At 38.4% G+C, this 23,118-nt stretch overlaps 1 protein-coding gene and 1 non-coding gene across 3 annotated transcripts in view; both read right to left on the reverse strand.

The window, feature by feature from the left end:
• The window catches only part of LOC114479431 (FERM domain-containing protein 5-like), a 113,957-nt gene extending 94,201 nt beyond the window's left edge, over positions 1-19,756 (reverse strand). For both annotated transcript variants that reach the window (XM_028473111.1, XM_028473103.1), the window contains exon 1: positions 19,341-19,756. In XM_028473111.1, coding sequence (XP_028328912.1) covers positions 19,341-19,442 — 102 coding nt within the window. In that variant the 5' untranslated portion in view covers positions 19,443-19,756. The remainder of the gene's footprint in view (positions 1-19,340) is intronic.
• Positions 19,757-22,772: 3,016 nt separating this feature from the next.
• Positions 22,773-22,844, reverse strand: trnah-gug (transfer RNA histidin (anticodon GUG)). The gene has a single exon. It is a non-coding gene; the product is annotated as a tRNA-His (tRNA).
• Positions 22,845-23,118: the final 274 nt, after the last annotated feature.

The raw sequence follows: 23,118 nt of genomic DNA on the forward strand, positions 1-23,118 counted from the left end.
TGTTGTGTTATTGTGATTTGAGAAAAATGTGTGAGTCAAAGTAAACTGTTTTTGGTCCCTGTGATGTTTTGCTATTTGTGTTATAAACAGTACAGGACAGGTGTCTGCAACATATTTATGTATGTAAAAATACAAATGTTTGTTCATGCATGAGTGTATGTGTGTGTGTGTACTGTACATGCGGTGTGTGGTGCAGTTATGTTTTATTTTGGTCTTTTTTTTCTTCTTTTTTTTCTTTTAACTCAAGTAAGTCCTTTTTCAAACAGTTTTACTCGGCGTGACCTTACCTTCAATCAAACATACAATTATTGCCACATACGATATATCGTCTCTTATGTACAGTATGTGAAGTATTCTTGGCCATCAAGGAAAAATGTTTGCAGTAGAGTGTAGAATGCTCATGTGTCAAATATAATGGATAACAAGAACAAACAAATACAAAAGAAAAACAGGGAATGGAAATACTAGAAAGGATTGTTGTAATGAAATGCTTATATGTATATATTATATGTATATATTATAAAATGCTTACACCGAGTCGGCCCATGTCAACCCTTTTACTTGTTTATTTATCCAGCTTTTAATGCATCAACTTTAAATGTAAAATGTTGATGTGTTTCCTGATTGATTTGATCATTTCACTAGTATCAGGGCGATGACAAAATGACAACCAGTATTATTGATCTGACCTGTACACAATGTCATGGCAACATGTACCGTATTTGTCTCTAATCTATATTTTGTAGTTCAACACATTGTTAAAACACAAATGAACTGTGCTCCAGGTGGCAGTGAGCCGATGATGACTACAGTTGGCCACCGCTAGGGAGGGGATGAGCGAGAGTTTGAAGAGGGGGAGCGTTTAGTATTCCACGCACACGGTTCTCCCCCATAGCAAGTTTAAAAATAGAAAGCAGCAGACTTGTGGACTAAGGAGCTGGGATAAAAAGAGGTGCAGCCCTTTATGAGTCAGGGGATCCAAACTGATAGATGTACTCTACTGTCACAAGTAATTATGGTTTCTCGTGCATTCCTCTAAATCCTGCAGTGGAAACTGTTGAAAACAACTACTGGTACTTGTTAAGACCTTATTCATCTTTTTTCAATATGATTTATCATGCTGAGCTAAGCTGTAAAATGAGGATAATTCTAAATTTAAAAAAAGAGGTTTGTTTTTGTACATTTCTGGCCCACACCTGATCCAAAGCTAATTATTACAGGTGATTACAGGTACTGTAGGCCCACAGCTTGAGTTTTTGTCTTGAGAATGGCAACTCCCTCCAACGCCACCAAAACAATGACATACCTCGCCAAAACAACCACATACCTACTGCCATCACCCATACAGAAGTGCAAGACATTGATGCTTAATTCAATGTGATTCTGTGTCAGTGATGTTCTTTCTCAGGAGTATTGTGACAGACTTGCAGCCTGTCCGAGGGGTAAATCAGGACAAGCTCCAGTCTGCTGTAAAACTGGTGGATCTCACAGTATAATTATGGCTCATTTCCGTTAACAATCCAAAATATTCTACATTTGATTTATTTGAGTCTCCTAGTCATTCTGTAGTGAAATGATTGTTGTACAGATCATGGTGTAGCCCAACTTGTGCCATATGCCAGTTAGGATATGGCTTTATAAATTATAAATAAAATAAATAGACAAACATGTACTGTATCTTACTTGCTTAAAAAGTAACTAATCCCCAAAACCATTTTTTGGTCCAACTGGTCCAACTCTCAACAATTTAGTATTTTAATTTGATGTATTTAATTTTAAAATGTCAGAGTGACTGCCCTCTATTGGTTGAAACCCGGCTATTACAATTTCATTTTGCTATTGGCAGAAAACTATATTCTGTGACGTCATTGGACCATCTTGCGTCACAAACGAGCACTGTTGGCCCCGCCCCTCCTATAGGAACTAGCACCGGTAGACTCTGCAATCTGTGCAATTAGGTGGTATTGAGTGAATTGTGAATAGAGAGGTATAGTGAGTTATGAGTAGGTAGTTATCATAGCATAGAGTCTTCTTTGAAGATTTTATAGTATAAACTAGGCGTGTCTTAACTGCTCCAGGAGCCCCGCCCATAATCAAGCCATTTTTGAATTTCCCCCTAGTGGGTCAGGTTGTCCAAAAAGGGGATTTAGGTACACTTTCCATAATGATGATCATCACAAATCATGATTCATGTTTAGCTATCTTAAACATTTCAGTTACTCACTGGATTTTGTGTCTTTGTCACGTGATTCACTGTATTACTCAATTTTGTTGCACTGGTTCACATGAATTTCAAAGTTAAGCATTTCAATTGGAATTATTTTCTGCAACCCAGACGACCCAATACCTATGTTTGTCCACAGGTTTATGGTTTATGTATAAGATGCGTAGTTTTTTGTTACGACTCGCAAAACGTACTCCTTGTGGCTTTAGCTTCGTTTTGATCACATTTATATTGATAAATGTACAATTTATTTTCATAGTAACTATTCTGTTGGGGCCAATATTATAGCCAAACTATTTGCTAATGTGTATTTCGAACCACAAATATGTAACAAAATTCTTACTTGTGACCAGATCCACCATGAATGTGCAAAAGTGTTTCTAAATGTGTATTTCAATCCACAAATGTGTAAAATAAACCTGTTTCTGTGTAAGCAGATCTACAATTGTGAAAAATTTTTTTAAATACGTACATTCATCTGTAAATGTAGGATCTTTAAAAATCAGGCCTTGGTATTGGATGTGTTCTCACACATGACTTTTAATAGTCCTGACTCAGAGGAGTCGTGAATGCTATACAGAGTTAGTTGCACCACCGGGGGGCGCAACATCAGTTATTTTTTTATATTTTAAATGGTACCTGTAGTGAATTTTAATTGCAAGCTAGTGGTTTCGTCAGGTTGTTTTCTTAAAAAGTTCTTCTAGAGCAGCAGGAGATCATTAAACACGCCCGTTTGTGAGACATTTAGCTCGGAAAAGTTGTGGTGGCTGTTGCGACACAGTTTGCAATCAGACTAAATAGTGGTTCCGGTCATTCCTGTGGGGCTTGCATCAGCCGCAGGCTTTGGTATGTGATGATGGTTTACACAAGGTGGCTGTTCACAGACAACAACACAGACTAACCACTATACAGAGCTATCTAATATAAATTCCTAATTAAAGGCACACTGTGTAACTTTTGGCCACTAGGGGCGCTAGACCTGTAACTTTCACGCAAGCGCCGCTAGTGGCCACAAGCGCAGCAGCAGTATCGCAAAAATCAACAAGCAGTCAGTCAGGCCAGCCTCCCTTGTCTTTTGATTGTGTATGCAGACAGCAGTTGACCTGTAACTTTAGGATAAGGGCTGGCTCTAAGGGCTGGGTCGGTGAGACTGGGATGCGAAGCGGGGCTGGGAGGCACAGTCGCCAGCGCCGCCGCCCTCCTCTCCCCGCCTACTCCCTGGCCTCGCCGCCATCGTCGGCCCCCTTCGCCTGGGGTCGGTGCGGTAGGCCGGGGTCGGGGCGGACGGGGAGACGGGCCACCCGGTGTGCGGGCAGGAAGGCAGGTCGGCGGAGGGGGCCGGGTCTTGGCGGCGTCTTTTTAGCCTTCTCAGAAGCAGTTTTAAACTTACTAAAAAATACTAGCAAAAGCCTTAGACCAATGAGTATATCAGAGCCTGTGGTCATGTGACTGCCGTAAAGTGATACGTTCTCCAGGCATTCTCCAGGTCACATGACCTGACCAAAGACGGTCCGTCTCTCCAAACTTACATGGGCGGTATTTCAAGAGGGAAATCCTGCTTGGAGCATTGATACTGTCAAACACTGTATGAGGAATCATTTAAAATAACTCATATGGGTCAACTCTGTAGGTCAAAAAGTCAGCGATGTGCCTTTAACACTATAATGAAATACACCAAATGACACATAAAATCTATAAAACCCTCTTCTCTATCATGTCAGACTTTACTGCTTAACTGTGTGTGACTGACTATCATTTCTTAATATTGCTTTAAACTGCATGTTGTCACACTGAGGTAAAGTAATTAGTAAAAACAGCTTGTTGCCATGTGAGATTCCTTGAAGTCGTTACACTCATGATGATAGCGCTGGGTTCCCATTTTCCCACTTTTTGTATTAACTCTCCTTCCTGGTGCACTGCAGCACACACGCACATGCACACACACACACACAGGAGAGGGTTCATGCCATCTTTTCTGATTTACACAGGTTTCTTTTAAAAAGTCAGTTGCATAAAATTACTCACTCATGCATTTGCTTTAAACTGAAACACACTCAGGAATAACATAGATAATTGTTAGCATGGTGATTTGTAATCATCTGCTGGTTTGCGGTGAAAACATACAATATGACCAAACAAAACTGAATATTATACATGTAAAATCCAACACTTTGTCTATGTATCTCTTCTGGCACCAATCTAACTAAAGCTTCTGTTTTAACCCAAAAATATCTTGTCTCCCTTTTTCCCAAGAATGATGTAATAGCAGAGAAAGCAAAGGGAGTGAAGCAGCAGAGGCTCCTCCAGGAAGACGAGTGAGATTGTTTTCATGTCAGTAAAGCTTTAAAGATTTCCCTACTGTAAACCCAGGGCTAGGGTAAGGATTTCTGCAACCAATGTTGAGAGGCTAATATACGTGCGTTATAGGCTACTAATCCTCAAAGCTTGAAAAAAAGAACTTAGAGAGCCTTCAACACGTTACTACTGCTGGAGAAAAAGAGGGAAATGAAATAGATAACGAAATAGACAACTAAAGAAGTAAACCAAATTCAGAATTTAATAAAAGCCTGAATCCATTTTATTTCATTTGGAAGACTTTATCAAGTGCAACAAAAAGGTTAGAGCGGAAATACTGTCTGAAGTCTGCATTTAGCAAGAACCACGGCTAACAATGTGACATGAATGTACCTTTAGATATGTAACTTAATCTCACTTTTGACACACAGACAGTTTTGACTTCTGAAGAATAGAACAATACAATTATTTTACATGTGTTTAGTATGTCAGTAATTACATTAAAGTATAAGGAATGCCAATAAAACAGAAAAACAGAAATAATATGTTGATGAAACTGTGAAAAAAAACTGAATTGGTAAACCCTGAAATGGAATTTGAAACTGAAAATAAGGGAGGGGGCTCAACATATGTCAGTAAAAGCTAAAGCAAAACATCTGGCTCTGACCAAAAAACATAAAGTGACCGCACATGAAAACCCTCGGCCTGACATTTGAAAAATCCTCAAAATATTAACTGTCACGAAAAATAATTTACATTGATTTATTGTGACCAAGCTATGCACTTCAGTGGATTTAAAGTTGAAAATGGTTCATCCATTACATTTATAATACCGGTAGGGGAATAAAACATTATTAAATATGATTATCCACCTGTTTATGCATAGAATTTTATTATGTAGTAGTTTCTGTGACAAACACAAAGGTAAAAATATGTTGCCACTAATCAAGAGCCCTGAGGTAATATCACCTTACAGCACGTATCACTGGTCCACCTACAGTATATTACCTGGAATCCCCATATTAGTACCAATGTTTTGGTGTGAGAATGGTTGGTGGGTATTGCATTAAATGACCTACACCCCTCTACACAGTACACACACACAGACAGACAGACGGACAGACGAACTGATGACATTACCCCTCGGCCGAGGGTTCAAATAGTTGAAATGATACACTTTTTTTGCAGCAGAGTTTGGAATCACTCTGATGATAACTTCAATCATTTTATTGTCTGTATTGTAATCTTTGTGTCACATCCTGGGTTTCTAAACACATGTTGTTGTTGCTAGGGTTGGATTCCCTTAATGATCCAACCTTCCATTAAAATAGTATAAATTCTTTCCTTAGAAACCTAAAAGACATGAGAGAAATGTCCTTTCCTGCATATATATACATAATATTATCAAAGCCAGGAGAGGAATGTCCCTTTCAGAAAGCGCATCAAAGCCTCAGGGACTTAACTTAACATTCCTCCACATTATGGATTGTCTTTGGAGGGCCACTGTCGTCAACTGACTAAAAACTGTTTTTACCATCTGAGAAATATCTCAAAAGTGAGGCATCTACTGTCCAAACCTGATCTGGAACTGGTCATCCATGCTTTTATTTCGTCCCGCATTGACTACTGTAACTCAGTTTTTACCTGTTTTAATAAGTCGACCCTGTGTAAACTCCAAATGGTTCAAAATGCTGCTGCCAGACTTTTGACCGGTACGTCCAGAACATCACACATTACCCCGATACTTTCCTCCCTGCACTGGCTCCCTGTCAATTTCCGGATTGAATATAAAATACTGGTTCTAACATTCCGGGCTTTGCATGGCCAGGCTCCTCTATACATTTCAGACATGTTGTGTCCCTACACTTCAGGACGCAGCCTTCGATCCTCAGGTCAGGGTCTACTAAGGTTCCCAAAAACTAAATTTAAAACCAGAGGAGACCTGGCGTTCCAGGCTGCAGCCCCCAGACTCTGGAATGGTCTGCCCCAGTCTCTCCGGGAGATGAACTGCGTGGACACTTTTAAAAAACATTTGAAGACTTCGCTTTTCAAAAAAGCTTTTAGTTAACAAGATTTTATTTTTAATTTTTACTGCCCTTTTATGATGCTACACATGTGATGTAAATGTATGTTTATTGTTTCTGTGTACAGCACTTTGTGATTTTATCTGCGAAAAGCGCTTTATAAATAAATACTTACTTACTTACTTACTTACATATATTTTACATAGCGCCTTCCATCAGGAGAGCCCGTCTCCCACCAATCCCTGCTCAGCAGCGCGGCATTGCCATTTACAGAGATTATTAGCTACAACTCAATATGATACACGCTAGGGCTGGGCAATATGGACCAAAACTCCTATCGCAATATTTTTTTCTCAAAATGTCAATACACCATATTAATCTTGATACTGTTAACTCAATAAAGTCTGTCCAGAAAGACAATTCTGGGTTCAATTTAGGGATAAAAAATGTCACACAGGCACATTTATTAAGCTGCACAATATGTGCCACTTTTGGCTTTTTCTCCTCTAAGGGACAGCACGTGTGAGTGAGTTTTGTAGTGTGGCTTGTTTAGGGCAAGGTTTGGGTTAGGATACACTCAGTAATCCAAATAACTGTGCTTTTTATGTTCTGAGAAGCAGAGAAAGCAGTGACTACTAAAACAAGCATTTTAATACAAAAAAGGCTATAAAAATATGTATCTCCGAAATAGTTAAAATTATAAATGACACTGTCTGACTGTACTCTATGAATAGTATTAAGCACTTGTATGATGTGATTTGTACTCTGTGATTGTATAAATAAAAGCAAGTACAAAAAATATAGATATATCTCGATATAGGCGACATTGTCATTTTCTATATCGCCATACTCTCATTTAAAATGTAGTTTTCACAGCCATTCTAGCTGGAGGGTCTTACAGGCCAATAACTGTGAAGGTTTTAAGTAGTAAAATGACTGTGTGGGAAAAAATTACCCTCTGCAAATCTGCACTAAAAACAATATTTCATCCAAAACCTTCATCAAAGCTATTACTACGTGAACGTACCATTTGCATTCATCAAGTTGTTAAACCAAACAAAACAAGCTGCTACAGTATGTAAAAGCAAGGACATTGCGTCTTTTTTTCATTGGAGCTTCGAACAAAAGAAAGGTTGCTTTTCACATCGTTACTCACTCTGCTCCTTCAGTCTGCACCTCAGAGCTGCTCAATCCAAACTGACGTCTATTATCTGCAGCTGAAAAGATTCACCAAAGCTGGAACTGTGAGGCCTGATCAAAGATTCTTTTACAAACCATGAATGAACTACTAATGTACAGTATGTCCCTGCTGACCCTAGTTCAAATATGTCTGAAAGTCATTCTACTGCAGTCAATTATTAATGACTGCCTAAATCCTTTTTTTTTTTCAGGCTGAACCACTGTTGGGACTTTAAGGCGGAAAAATCTTGACTTGAATAAAAAAATACTTTATCCACCACCAACATATACTGTATTTTCCTTTACAGATAAAGTAATGGTTAAACAAATAATACCTGATACTAGTGCTGGGCAATATGACCAAAACTCTCAATATTTGTTTTTTAAATGGTGATATACTAAATAAATCGTGATAATTTAAATTCAAATCAATTCAGACCAGAAAGAAAATTCTGGGTTAAATTTGTTGATGCAAAATGCCACACAGGCACATTTATTAACAAACGCCAGCACAATATGAGCCACTTTTGCCTTTTTCTCCTCTAAAGGACAGCACGTGTGGGTGAGTTATGTAGTGTGGCTTGTTTATGGAATAGTCTGGGTTAGCATGCACTCAGAAATACATCTAACTGTGCTTTCCATGCTGTTCTGAGAAGTAGAGAAAGCAGCACCTCCTAAAACAAGTATTTTAATACAAAATGAGCTATAAAATAAAATAAATTGATGAAGGCGATTCATCATGCATTTCCCTATTGCTTCTGTTCCTTCACTTGTTCCAGCCTTCCGGTCACACCCTGTGTTACGGCAATTCTACCTGACGGGCCAGAAATAATGTCTGAAATGGTTCCACGTGTTAACGCAGATGTACATATCTGGCAAATCACAGTTTATAATTATCTATTATTATTTAATGTTTTTCTTGCAAACTACAGAAAATGTTTAATGCTACAGAGAATCAGATTTAATATTTTTTAATTTGCAGTTTAAGGCCTTTATTTTCGTAAAATGTAATCAATGACTATTAATGCTTTTTAATGCCCCGCAGAAACCCTGCGTAAGTTCCAGCTCCAGAGCTAATAGTGTTAAGGATAAGTGCCCAGAGGGTGTTAAACACCACCTACTGATCACACAGCTCTCTTGAAAAGGGCTTGAGGATGGTTTTGTACCTCAGTTTTTACCTCCCAGCCTAAAATCATGTGTTTGGTCTTTAAATAGACTTAGAGTGATTGCGTGTCTACTTGGGGTTTGTTCTGTGTTTTTAGCCATTTCATTGAGTGGCACATGGTCCAGGATGCACTCAGTGCTCGGCTCCACAACACTTTTCCGAGAAATATATGTAAATGCTTGTACTGGTTTGCAATTTAAACAAGTACTCACCTGATGTGGACCTGGGTGTAGTGTGATTATTACTTTACTTGAAGCCTGGTGGATTAATCATTCCTTAAAGTAATGATAATCACTAATTGTTTGATTAATGATCGAGACTCTATCTGAACTCTAAAGCACAAAAGCCCTTAAAATTTTTTTTACTTCGGCCTTAAACACTATGAGGCAAACAAGTTTGGATCAAGAAGAGACATTTGGAGAACAGAGGATCTTATTTCAACAAGATGAGCTCAATCCCAGTTCCTCTTGGCTCTTAAAGAATAGTTTTAATTTGATTAGCAAGCATTGCAGAATGTGAGCTGATGCCAGGTGAATGAACCACTTACAGTAATGAGGACCTCTCTCTGCATCAATAATATTATTACATCACGTGTCTTGCTTTCAGTGCATCTGTACATATGCAGCAAAAACAATGATTTAGAGGAAAATGTTATTGGCAGTTATAATTGTGTGGAAGTTGCAGATAAATGAATAGCATATATGAGTGGTTATCATGGTTCAGGTTTGACTGAGGTTTAAAGGCTGAATGACTATATAAGGTTTCATCTCTATGATTAATGGCAACTGAGAGTTTTTCATTCTGCATAGCAGGTGACAGACATTGTATTTCAATGTGCTAAGTCCCCTTTGAGCTAATCATTTAAAAAATCATCATGCTTTCAGATTCGTTTGTTCATTTCTGGCATGATTTCCTAAAGTCAATGGTTGTTTGCTGTGAGGAACACAGTGGAGTATAAAATTGTTACTATATATGGGCCCAAACTCAACAGCACATCACACACAGAGTGCCTCACAAGCCTGGTGTTATTTGTCTAGTTGTGATCATTTTGTGACATATTTTCACTTACTTCAGACTAAATGAGATTGATACCTAAATGATAATAAAATGGATGCTTTGATTGCTGAGGACCAAAAAATGTGATCGTCTAATATCGTTAAAACAGGTTGTTGAGAAGTGCCATTGAAGCGGATCCCACAAGTGATCCATAATGTAGCAAACACCGTAACCCGTGTTAGGCTTGAGACTTTATTTTTGGGTATTGCTGTATGAGTTGCACTTAAAGGAGCATAGGGCAGGATCTAGAAATCACACTCTATAGTAAGGCTGGGCGATATGTAGAGTTTTTAATAAATATCGATATATTTCTTTAAGAGATACAGTATAACATAGGACTATATCGTAATATTGATATAACTCACGTAACATTAAGTTTCTTCTGTAGAGCCGCCAGTATGCCTTTTTCTCCTCTGTCTATCTTAACCCCGCCCTGCTTCTGCCGCTCTGTCACTGACTGATGAAACACCCCCCTCCTTCACTCACTCACCTCAGCAGCCGCAGCGACAAGTCGACAACATTATCAACAGAGTCGAATTAAGAGTTAGTTAGATTTAAAAAAAAAAAAAAAAAAAGAATAGTTAAATAATTTGGAATGGTTTGGTTTCAGAATCTGATCATATGAATTCACTTATCATAATTTCTGGTCATCTCATGCCTGGGGTGGGACCAAGACTTTATTTGTTCATTTTCTCCACTCTCTCTCTCTCTCTCTCTCTCTCTCTGTCTCTCTCTTGCTCTCTCTCTCTCTCCTGCAGTGCCATTGCGTACCCCAAGGGGTACACTTACCCCCATTTGAGAACGACAGATGTAGCAGATCATCAATATTGGTCGGTAACACTTTCAGTAAATGTGAATTGCCCTAAAATCCCTGAATTGAGCACTTATAAATGTAGAAGGAATGTAGTTTTTTACATATCAGAACTACTTTGGGCAGAAGGACTGGGGACAGATGTGCAGGAGGAAATGCATCAATGAGACTTTCCAGACCTTGATGAATGCTTTGCAATACAAAACTAGATTTGTGCCCACTTTTTACCTTTTAAACAGAGCAGTGCAGTACTAATGCTGTGAAGTCTCATGTCCATGCTTTGAAAAAAACGATTTAAGTCAATGCTAGCATTTTCATAACCAACTAACAGAATTGAAATGCTCTCAAAGACGCATTTAGTCAGAACTTATTTTTGCTATTTGGATTAAAGGGTGTGCAAAAAAATCCAGGATAAAGTTAAAACACTTCTCGTTCACAAAGAATAATTCTAACTCACTTAATCACATTTGAATGTCTTTCCTCAAAAAATCTGCTTCGTTTAGCCTTTGCAACTAAATTCTAGAGAGAATCAGAGAACCAAATGTTACTCCAGTTAAAAGCAGTGATCTCAGAGGGATAGCATTTAAACTCCAAGCTCTCACATGAGCTACCTGACAGACAGCAGCACTGCAGTGGGACTCAGAGTAAAGTAAAAGGACACATAAAACAATAAAAACAGACGTGAAGCAGTGAGGACGGGCAGGCGTATGTCATTGTTTGTAGCAACTCACAAAAATACTGAATAATAATAAATCTACAGTAAAATAATCTAAATATTTAAACTATCAGCTGGATTTTAGCACCCAGCACAAATTCAAAAGACTTGTTCACTTTAGGATAGGACACATTTTACAGAAAAAGGTCATTTCTACCACTATTCCCCTGAGATATGATTTAAATATAGCAGTCGCAGGTTGACATTGAGGCTAATTGAGAGAAATTATTGTTGCTGAGTCTCACGAGGGGCTTTTTTTTCTAGGTCAGGTCTCTAAGGTGTTAGGCAGAACTGCAATCCTCCACCTTCATTTCCAGAGCCAAATCATATTGTTATCATTTGCACTGTTTTTGGAAATATCCATTGATAGGGAAACAACGTGATGATAATCAGTTGAGTAATTTCCAATAAGAAGTACACATAATCCTAGAGATACCTGAACAATAGCAGGGGGTATTTGGAAACCTTTATCAATCACTTTCAAGATAATAAAAAAATAGTTCCTTGCAAATATGAAAATTAAAGTTAAAATGCTAAAATTGCCAAAACTGTAAGGAATACTTAAGAAATCCTACTGTACTGTTACCCTCAGCCATCTCAGCCAAACCTTTTATATCATGGTTTAGGGCCCAAACTTCTGTTGTGGACCTGTTTTCCAGCAGTCATGCATATTTACTTAGGCAGGAAGAAAACAAGGTCTTTTCTTGTAATTTGAATGAATATGATTTATTTATGGAGGCGAGTGCCATTTAATCATCCCTGCAGCCACTCATAGGCATGTCTAGCAGCTAAAAGGGAATTGAGGATTATGAGCATTGGACAACCTGGGCAAGGCAACGAACTACATACTTCCTATGTTTATGATGATCATTCGTACAAAAAAAAGACTCACATTGGTGTATATATATATATACTGTAGGTGTGTGTGTACAGAGCCGATACGACAGGGGAGAAGACTGATCGATTATTTTCTTTCTTGTTCAGCACTTATCATTAACAGCACCACTTTCACTGTTTAAATGATCAATTTACAAATTCACTAAAGGATGAGTTCACTCAGAATGTAGGCTTATTGAAGGAGTTAAAGCTGACATTCGTAGAATTCTCCCAGATAGCATGAATACGTGTTGGGGATGTCGGCCTCAGATCGTGCGTCGGCATTCTACTCCTAATGCATCATTTTGTGGGTTTTTCCCCCCAAATCGGTGATACCACTTAATAAAATTGTAGAACTGTAAAATATCACTTCCATGAAGCTGTTTATGTTCTGTGGCTCTTTTGGCTATGCTGCTGAAAATACAGTCATGATCATGATAGTGTGTCTCTCTTTATTTTGTCCACACATAATAAGCTTTTTAGTGGTAGTATATTGTTTTGTTTTTGTTGTTGTTGTGATATTGCCATATTCATCAGATTTAAGTAAAACTCAACTATGGATATGGAGATATTTATACTAATTGTATGATCCGAGCTAAATAAAGGTTAATATAAGTTGTAGAGAGGCCGCGCTGATCATCTTTAATCCATCGTCCAAACATCGGCCAAACGCCGATGTCTCCATAATACGTCTCGCTGCTGCAACTTCATTCATCGTGCCGACGTCGGTGAGATGTATGTGTGCTATCAGGGTCTCTCCGCTCCGTTTTTGAACCAAAACTGAACCTCCCTTACAGGTATATTCTGAACGATCTTAGTGACTTTTTTTTCTCAATATAGACTAGTGACAAATGTATGTACTTTATCTTGTGTTATTGGAGATTTTTCTGATGTTTTAGAGACTCTGACATGAATACACGTATCACTGTATACTGTCCCGAACAGCTGCTGCTGCCGTCAGCAGCTCCCCGCCACAAGCACACACAGAGGGGGCTGTGATCTAGGCTTTCTGCTGCTCTGAGAGAACAAACCATCACTCCGCTTCCAGACTGTAGAATTAATTCACCTTGAATAAGCTTATCTTGGTTTACACGCGTCTGTTAACTCTCTCTCTCTGACACCTGTGTGTGCAGGTGTGGGGCGGACCCTGCGCAGTCACGGGGAAGTGCATTGCATTTCTTTTTTTTTTTAATGACGGTACTGAAACTGATACCGTTGCTATTTTTATGACCCCGTGGTATACGGTATTACCATATTACCGCCCAAGCCTCATGAAAGAAAGATGCAGTGCAAAAATGGAGCAGATTGACACATGTTTAGAGGTCACTCAATTTTGCCCCATCCTCCAATTTAAGTGGAAATTGTCCAAAAAACATTACTACAGTAAAATAACAAATATACCATTACTGCTAATGCTTATCACTTAAAAATGTAAGGTTATTGCAAAAAATGTGATATTAAAAGTATATGACTATTTAAACAGTCTTTGATGTTCTTCTTGCTGATCTTACTAACAGAAAAGCTGTGTGGAATCTACAGATTGTTAACAATTATTATGTAATTTGCATTGCTGTTCTGACTTGGAAAACTGTATTGTTATATCGTTTATCATCTTTAGTAACTATCAGCTGACTGTTTGCAGATAACTGCTAATTGATTAAGACAGTAATGGCCAAAACTAGAAGGAGTGCTGAAGTTTGGCTGCTAGGTAAATAAACAGACCAGCTGTGGGCTTAGCATGCTTAGCTACACTGCATGAGTTGGGCATATGAGATCAAGTCAGTGGTCTAGTGTTTGATACCACTGCTAGTAACACAGGGTTGGAGAATGGTGCATGCATTCATATTGATCAATCACTTGGGTTAGAGCTGACTTGGGTTGCTTGTCGCCATCACATCATGGAACTGGTACTTTCCAGTGTTTTATGTGCCTTGTTTGGACCAGCAAAAGGCCCAGATGTGGCCTTATTCAAGTCATTCCAGCAAAAATGTTCATCTGTTGATCAGTCAACACATGAAGTTGCTCCTGATGACCTGTTTGATTTGCACACTAGTGTTCTTCGAGCGGGTACGGTGAAAATTTGCAGGGCAGCTCAGGTGTATTGATAATTAATGACAAAACATTTTGATAGAAAAACAACACACTGAAGACATTTTAAGCCATGGACTTTGGTTATAGATCATTCTGTTGTATTAAAGTAGTAAATGAGTAAAATAATTGTCAAAACTTAAATTTCGAAAGCAATTTTGCATTGAAAAAATGATCCCTTTGAGTGCCCTCTAAATATTCACCAATCAAGCTAAAAAATGGCATAAATGTTAGTAGGCAGTTCTTTTTTCCACATTTTATTTATTGTGTCATCTGGAAGGAAAGTAGATAAGGAGACTTGGGCTGCGTTGACATTGCCAGCAAAAGTGGCCAAAATCTGATTTTTTTGGGGGTCAAGTGACCAGATCTGATTTTTTTTTTAAAGCAGCGTGAACACTCAAATCTTGCCCATATCTGATTTCCTTAAATCAGATTTAGACTACTTTCATATGTGGTCCTGAATCGGATACAGATCAGATTTTTTCAATGTGATCTCAGTGTGAACGGTAAAAAAAAAATGGGACATGCAGTAGGTTAGGGTGATTAGGGATAGAGAAGGACATGTGTTGACAGAGGCCAGAAGTGTGATGTTAAGATAGAAACAGTATTTTGAAGAGCTGATGAATGAGGAACACAAGAGATAACAAAGAGTAGAAGAGGAGACTGTTGTGGAGCAGGAAGTAACCGATTCAGAAGGCTGAAGTGAAGCAGGCATTGAAAGCTGGAAAGGCAGTTGGTCCTGATGATACCTGTGGAGCTATGGAAGTGTCAGGGAGAGGTGGCAGTGGACTTTTTGACAAGGTTGGTCAACAGGGTCTTAGAAAGTGAGAAGATGCCTGAGAAATGGAGAAGAGAGCTGGTGACCATTTTGAAGAACAAGGGACACAAGCAGAGTTGTGGCAACTACAGAAGAATAAAGTTGATCAGTCATTCAACTAAGTTATGGGAAAGAGTATTGGATGCTAGACTAAGGGCAGGAAATAGTATGAGTGAGCAGCAGTATACAGTAGTTTAATGGCCAGAGATAGTACCACAGAGACAGTGTTTGCTTTGAGGATGTTGACAGAGAAGTACAGAGAAGGTCAGATGGAGCTGCATTGTGTCTTTGTAAAGAGAGAAAAAGTTTATGAAGGGTGCCCAGAGAGGAGACGTGATAATGTATGAGGAAGTCTGGAGTGGTAGAGCAGTATTCCATTGGGGGTATTGGCTCTACACGGCTCCGCACTCCTTGCTTTCGGGACCCGATACTGTTTTTCAGGAGCTTTCCATTGAGCAGCAACCTGACGCGCGGAACTGCCAGAATCCACGGATTGCACTTTTTTGCCGCCATCCTCACAAGATCGCCAACAAAAACCAATGATGGCCAAATGCTTCCTCTCTGTTCGTGAGTTGATGACTCTACGCTGTGATGATTCTAAGACCCAATCAGTGTCTGCTTTGTGTCTATGTCGCATTTTCAGGGCTTTTTTGGAATCTCAACAAAAGAGGTACTAAAAAAAGCAGCACCAGGTACCATGGAGGACATACTTTTTTCCCAGTGGAAACACGCAAAAAGAGAGTAGAGCTAAGCCGATGCCGTCAGCAGAAATGTGCCATTAGAGCGATGCAGGACATGTATGAGAGCTGGAAGACACTGGTGAGGTGTGCTGTAGGTGTGACAGGAGGTGGGACTAGGGGTCGGCAATATATTGTGATTCAAGACATATTGAGACCCATCAATTCATAATTCATGTTTGTCCTCTGTGGGGGACATCAGTCTGCACTATCTAAGTCAAGCACTACTTATTTTATCAACTTCATATCAATCCCTCTGTACTCTCAAGAGGACATCCTGGCCTTTCCAATGAGAAGGCAGGAAGCCTCGAGGAAGATCAAAGAGGAGATTTGTGGATGTAGTGAGAGAGGACATGAAGTCAGTTGGTGTGAGAGAGGAGGATGCAGAGGATAGGGATAGATGGAGGCGGAGGATTCACCGTGGCAACCCCTGAAGAAAACAATTCAAAGAAAAAGAAGAAGATCCTGCGGGGACTAATACCTGTGTCTTATTGCTTGCATATTTTCAGTGCCGTACATACTTTACACATAATGTATAAGTTGAACTGCAAACTAGCACCTAAATGGGCACCTAAACTAAAATTAGTTTGACACTCCTGGCCTGGACAGTACCAATGAAGGGAAAAACCATGTAAAGACATATTGAATGCATATAAAGAATGGATAACTAAATCGTTTGAATAATAAAGAAAATATACATATGATAATAAATAATACCTTCCCCAAATATCAGACTGATTTTTGTCTTAATACATCAGATGAAACAGTAATGCTGAAAATCAGCGTGAGGTTCTAAAGACAGAAATGAGTAGATACTCACATTACCCCAACAACTAGGGATGTCCCAATACAACTTTTTCACTTCCGATACGATACTGATATTGCGGCCTTGAATATTGGCCGATACCAATACCAATGCGATATCAGCACGAATCATACATACTTTTATTACTTATTTTGTAGTGTGGAATGTTAGAAAAGGCTTGATCAACTGATGTTACTCAAACAGAGAACAATAGTCAGTAACAGTAGGTATGAGAAAAACTGACACATTTATTATTAACCATTTAGTTACATACATTTTAACCTTTAACATAATATCTACAGTATTCTACAATTGAATAAGTATAATATTATACACATCAAAGATTTTAGATGCAGTCCGATAAAATCCAATATTTGTTTTCAAAAACATATTGAAAACATATAAATAAATATAATGAAACAACTACACTTTTTTCCACCTGTGGGCAGTTTTACAACTGAAGGTTTACTGTCGAGGTGAGAAGCGGAAAAGACTTTATCTGTGAGAGTTATGTAAAAATCGTTTTTCCTGTATCCTGAGTGTTTGCCACTTTAAGTTGTTAGAAGTTTAAAGTACTGAGTCTTTGCACTTTTGATGGTCCTTTTGCTCTGTCTTCTCTACTATGGTTGCACGGAAAGCTGAAAGCCTCTTTGAGTAATGAGCATCAAACACTGCTCCTGAAACTCAGAAGTCAAGGTCTGCTCCCTGTAGGCTTCCACACACACACACACACACACACACACACACACACACACACACACACACACACACACACACACACACACACACACACACACACACACACACACACACACACATTTCCATGACATGATGCCTAACCTCCAGGCCTTGCTACTCGCCTTGATTTATGAGAACACCACAAATGACTTTGGTAAAGAAATGACATCTGACCTGATTCAGCAAAAAAATAAAAAGTTAATTGTGAATGAGTTATCCAATAATACAAGATCTATTCAACCTAAACCTATAAGTTGTCCCAGCATTATTCATTGACTTTTTTTTTTCTTTTTTGTTAAAAACATTATTCATTGACTGATGTATCATACAACATTGGTTCCCAAACCGGGGTGAGTGTACCCCTGGAGGTACAAGAGCACCTTACAGGGGGCACTCTGTAAGATTATTTTAAAAATGAATAGGGAAATGTTCCCAGTTCCTTTTTAGCCTTTTTTTTAAATTCACCACAAATTGCTCAATAAAATACTATATTATCTTGGCATTTACAGCAAAAAATAAGTCTGTTTAAAGAAATTACATTTATCACACTTTTGTGATACACAGAAAGTAATCACATAAAAGTTGCATTCAATTTTTTTTTTTTTTTTTTTAAATAAATTCCACTCAATGTTTTAGATTTGTAGATTGAGCCTTAGAGAACCAATATTCGAGACACAGTTAGGGGTTTAGGAGAGCCCCCTGTTCCACAAATGAAAAAGCAGATGATGGAGAGGGTATATAAAGTGGGGGCACACATGATTTGACAAAAATGCCAAAGGGGTACCTGGGACAAAAAAGAGTGGGAACCACTGTCCTACTGTAGATGATACAGAGATGAATTACTCAAATCAGATCCTGACCTGATATTTATTAAAATAAGAAAGTAAAATATCTAATAATACAGTTAGTTTATTCTCCTCTTTTATTCTAAAATAAAAAAAACAGCTTCAGGAACAATAATATTTATGAACAATGTATTGCGATGCAAACATGTTAAAAACAAATTCATCAAATCAAGGGCCAACATGTATGTATCTGGATCAATATCTGGATCGATTAAGGTGAAATAAAGCATATAATATGAAGGTTGATATGTTGCTGACTGTCAGTCATGTTGAGAGAATGACATTCCATGAAGGCTGGCACATATAGTGTTATCAGATAAATAGGGTTCAACCAGAGAATGCAAATAATTCCTGTTTTCAATGGCTTAGTTAAAACCATAACTGAGATCTCCACCCTGTGCTCACGGAGAAGCCTCTGTCATATGGCATATGTCATCAAAACGATATAAGTATGTATATCATTTCTTGCAAATTGTCCAGTTCGGGATTTTCATGCATGCAAATCAATACATTATGAAGATCATATAGACCTTCATATCACACACATACAGGTAAATCCCAAAGCAAGTATGCACCAGTATTTACACACACACACACACACACACACACACACACACACACACACACACACACACACACACACACACACACACACACACACAACCCAATGACATTCGCATGGTGTGCGTAAGCATCGTTTAGTCATCAGAGAGAGGATCAGTCTGTCCCACTCTGTCCAGGTCTGTCCCGGTCTATCCCGGTCAATCCCAGTCTGTCCAGGTCTGTCCTGATCCATCCCGGTCTATCCCAGTCTGTCCTGGTCTGTCCTGGTCCATCCCAGTCTGTCCTGGTCTATCCCAGTCTGTCCTGGTCCATCCCCGTCTGTCCTGGTCTGTCCCTGGTCCATCCCGGTCTGTCCCAGTCTGTCCTGGTCCATCCCGGTCTGTCCCAGTCTAACCACTGACCTGGATGGTGCAGGTGTACTCTGAGTCGTCCAGCAGCCTCACGGTGCAGTTACATTCCCTGTCCAGACTCCGAGTACTGCTGCTCATCAGTCGGCTCAGCATCTTCTCGGTCGTCGGTCAGTGAAACCAGGAGTAACGTGCACGAACTCGCGCACACACGCGCACAGCCAGAGCTCGCGCTCACCTTAACCCGGTCAGCAGCAGCAGCAGCAGCAGAGACTGGGAGCGGACACGGACAGGGTGCATCCTTCCTTACATGTGTGAGAGTGTGAGTGGTAGAGACCTAGGACCGCTAGCTGTCCCCAGATGTCCCCCCGGGGCCACTATCCACTCAGGCTCCAGGCTCACCCCGTGTGCTCTGGCTCAGCCATGCCGCTGTGGGTGCCTGGTGGTCAGAGTCCACACTGAGCTCTACTTTCCTCTCACGTCAGGAGCTGAAATTCCAACAGTCTGTTGTTGGTCGTGACTACAGCCACATGGTGGAGAAGGATAACAACCAGCAGTCCATAGTTTAACACAGCAACAGCACATTAAACAGGTTAGTTTAGCAAGAACAAGCTGAATAATGTCTAATGGATCAGGAAAATACAACACGTAATTAAAGGGCACCTGTATTAGTGTATTAGTCATGTAGCCAGAGGTGAATGTAATGGATTACAAGTACTCACGTTACAGTAATAGAGTTAATTTTATGGGTACTTGTACTTTTTGAGTTTTTTTTTGTTGTTGTTTTTTTAGTACATTTAAAAATCAATAATTTAACTTGTACTTATGTACATTTTAAAGAAGTCAAGTAATGAGTTACATCTCATCTTACACCCAACCGTTACTGAGTGTGCGTGATTATTATTATTATTATTATTATTATTATTATTATTATTATTATTATTATTATTATTATTATTATTATTTAATCTATATGTACTTAGATGTGCCATTTCTGATCAATTACCAGCAACTCTAATCGGATCAGGTTGTGGTTTATTATGGAGGTAGATTTCTGTAGATTTATTATTCAATAATATATATATATATACAATTTAAAAAAAATCACTTCAGTAAAAAAAAACCTTACTTTAATAATAATAATAATAATAATAATAATAAAAACAATAGTTTCTACATTCTACCATTATGTTGTTACCCACATTTGGCATAGCACTGTTTTAGAGCTCACACAAGCTATGCTTAGAACTTTAATTCAAGTTATTTAAAAACAGAATTTGCAATTTTGACAAACCTATATTTATTTTTTACAGATTCCTTTGTGGAAAATAAATTAAGTTCCAATTGTGCAAGATTTCATCTCTTCCTTTTTTACGTTTATAGAGATGTTTCCTGTATGCAAGGAAACCCGTGGTAAGATTTATTACCAAAAATAAACATGGGGGGTGAAAGTTCCTAGTAACTTTTACTCTGAGTACTATTTATTTGAGCTACTTTTTACTTGTACTTGAGTATTTTATGTGTGACTTACTTGTACTTGTACTTGAGTTCAAGTAACAGTACTTCTACTTGAGTATAATATATTAGTACTTTTTACATCTCTGCATGTAGCCTATATAACATTAAAATGTGTTTAATATATAACTGATTGCACCATATGAGCACTTTTAAAAAACTGTTTTTTGCATAATTTTATGTTATAACCAGATGTGTTGTGTTAATAGCTCTTATTGTGCATCGGAGCAGCCACAGCTGGCAGTCTGCTGCAGTATTGAAGTATGAGACGGAATCTGGAGATGCGAGCGAGATCACGCTGCGTGACAACATAGGACAGACAGAGAATACACCTACTGGGGACGAGTGTAGGAGGACATTGACCTTTAGAGGAGGAAAATCTGCTAGAGAAGAACCTGTCGGCGGAGCCTCTGGCACAGATAAAGAAAATGCTTGACGTCACTTTCAGCAAAATGGCAGTGACTGTATTTCCCTACGAGCAGGTTTGTTCTCCTCCTGTTAGCTCTACAAAACCTAAAGTATTATATATGTTTTTTTAATAGAACTTGCCATTAATATTAACAACAACATTAATTATGTTTATTTCATGTTCTCTTGCAAATACTTTTACACAAATCTAAATTTGCCTTCCTTAAAGCATTTAAAAAGCTTTTGATAATACAACTTTTTTTCTTTCTGGAATAATATTAATCTTTTTTTTCTTTTTTCTATTTAACAAAAAGTGATAGAAACCGATCCAAAATAATTTATTAGAAAAAATAGATAAAAAATGAACATTTTTACTTCCACTACCCTGTAAATTATTATTATTATTATTATTATTATTATTATTATTATTATTATTATTATTATTATTATTATTATTATTAATTTATTTGTTTATTTATTGACATGCAATCGTATATGATTGTGTTTATAGATGTATTTGGACAGTGTTTTGCTAAAACCCTAAAGAATCAAAGGGAGGAGGGATGTATCTAACCAGTGTGATGTTCAGCCTTATTTTCTGTGCAACTGCAAATAGTGGAACATTATTACATTATTCAAACAGAACAGCAGAAACGGAACAGTGAACCGCTGCAGAAGCTGTGTTGCCAGGTTAGGTTTCGACTTTCCGAAGGGGGTGGCGTCGGCGGAATTTTGACAGTTTATGCGTAGTATTGCTTTATCTGGCAACGCAGAGCAGACTGTTTCATGTGTGAGGTACTTCAGGGACATGGTTGAATGAAAAAAGATGAAAAAGGTAAATAAACAAAAGACAGAGAAGACAGACGCTATTCAGTCATTATTGGACTTGTGAAATTGTTTATTTAGGCCAAAGGTGCGTGAAATGCTAAGTGAGTGCATTGTTTTGATAGCTTTAGTAGAGGACGTTAGCTATAATGTTATCTAGTAAAGAAATCAAACTATGTGATGTTGATTTAGGAATTAATTTGCGCAGAAAATAACAATTTTGAATATGAAAAGTGTTTTGACAGAGGTTATATTTTGGAGATTAACGTTTTCAGCAAAGCATATTATATTATTACTTAAAACTATTGTACTAGAAGCTGATAAATCCATAAACTATACTAAAATATTTAAAGACATAATTTTCTCTTATTTAATAGCGCCTAATTTAACTCTCAACTCTTTTTGTTGTATTAAGTTATGTTTTTGTTGTTATTTTGAAGTATTTATCCTGGCTTTGTCGAGTCCTAAATTGTCCCCTTTTTTGTTGTTATCGAAATGGTTAGTCTTCTTTCAGTAATTATTTATTTGGATTAATATGTACAGAGCAACATGCAGAGCAATGGGGTATTTATGTGGCACATTGGTCAACTACATACACTGTCTAATGCTTATTCAAAGTAACAACCGCAATCCCGTGACTGCATGTTTTAGTGCTTTAAAAAAAAAAGACGCTGTACAAAACATGTCAGAAGGTAAAAATCACAAAAGAAAGTCCGTCTGCCGTGACATTGTGTTCAATGCCGTGACCCGGATTCGAACCGGGGTTGCTGCGGCCACAACGCAGAGTACTAACCACTATACGATCACGGCGAGCTACGACGAACTCATGAATGTGACGAAGCAGAAACCCGATGTCTTTCCCGTCAGACCCCCACCACCTACACACTTTTTCGGCGTTTAGCCTTATTATTCGCACACATCAACTAAACCCTGACTGGGTGTCGTGCTCACGAACTAATTTATGGTTTTTGAATGTTTAAATTAGAGTCATGATCACTATTGTAGTTTAATTACAGACGTCATTGTTCATTTGATTTTCTGGACATTACTGCCATCTGGCGGATTCGTTTGTGTACTGCAGAAG

Source organism: Gouania willdenowi, chromosome 3 (genome assembly GCF_900634775.1).
Source record: "Gouania willdenowi chromosome 3, fGouWil2.1, whole genome shotgun sequence".
Lineage (NCBI taxonomy): Eukaryota > Metazoa > Chordata > Actinopteri > Blenniiformes > Gobiesocidae > Gouania > Gouania willdenowi.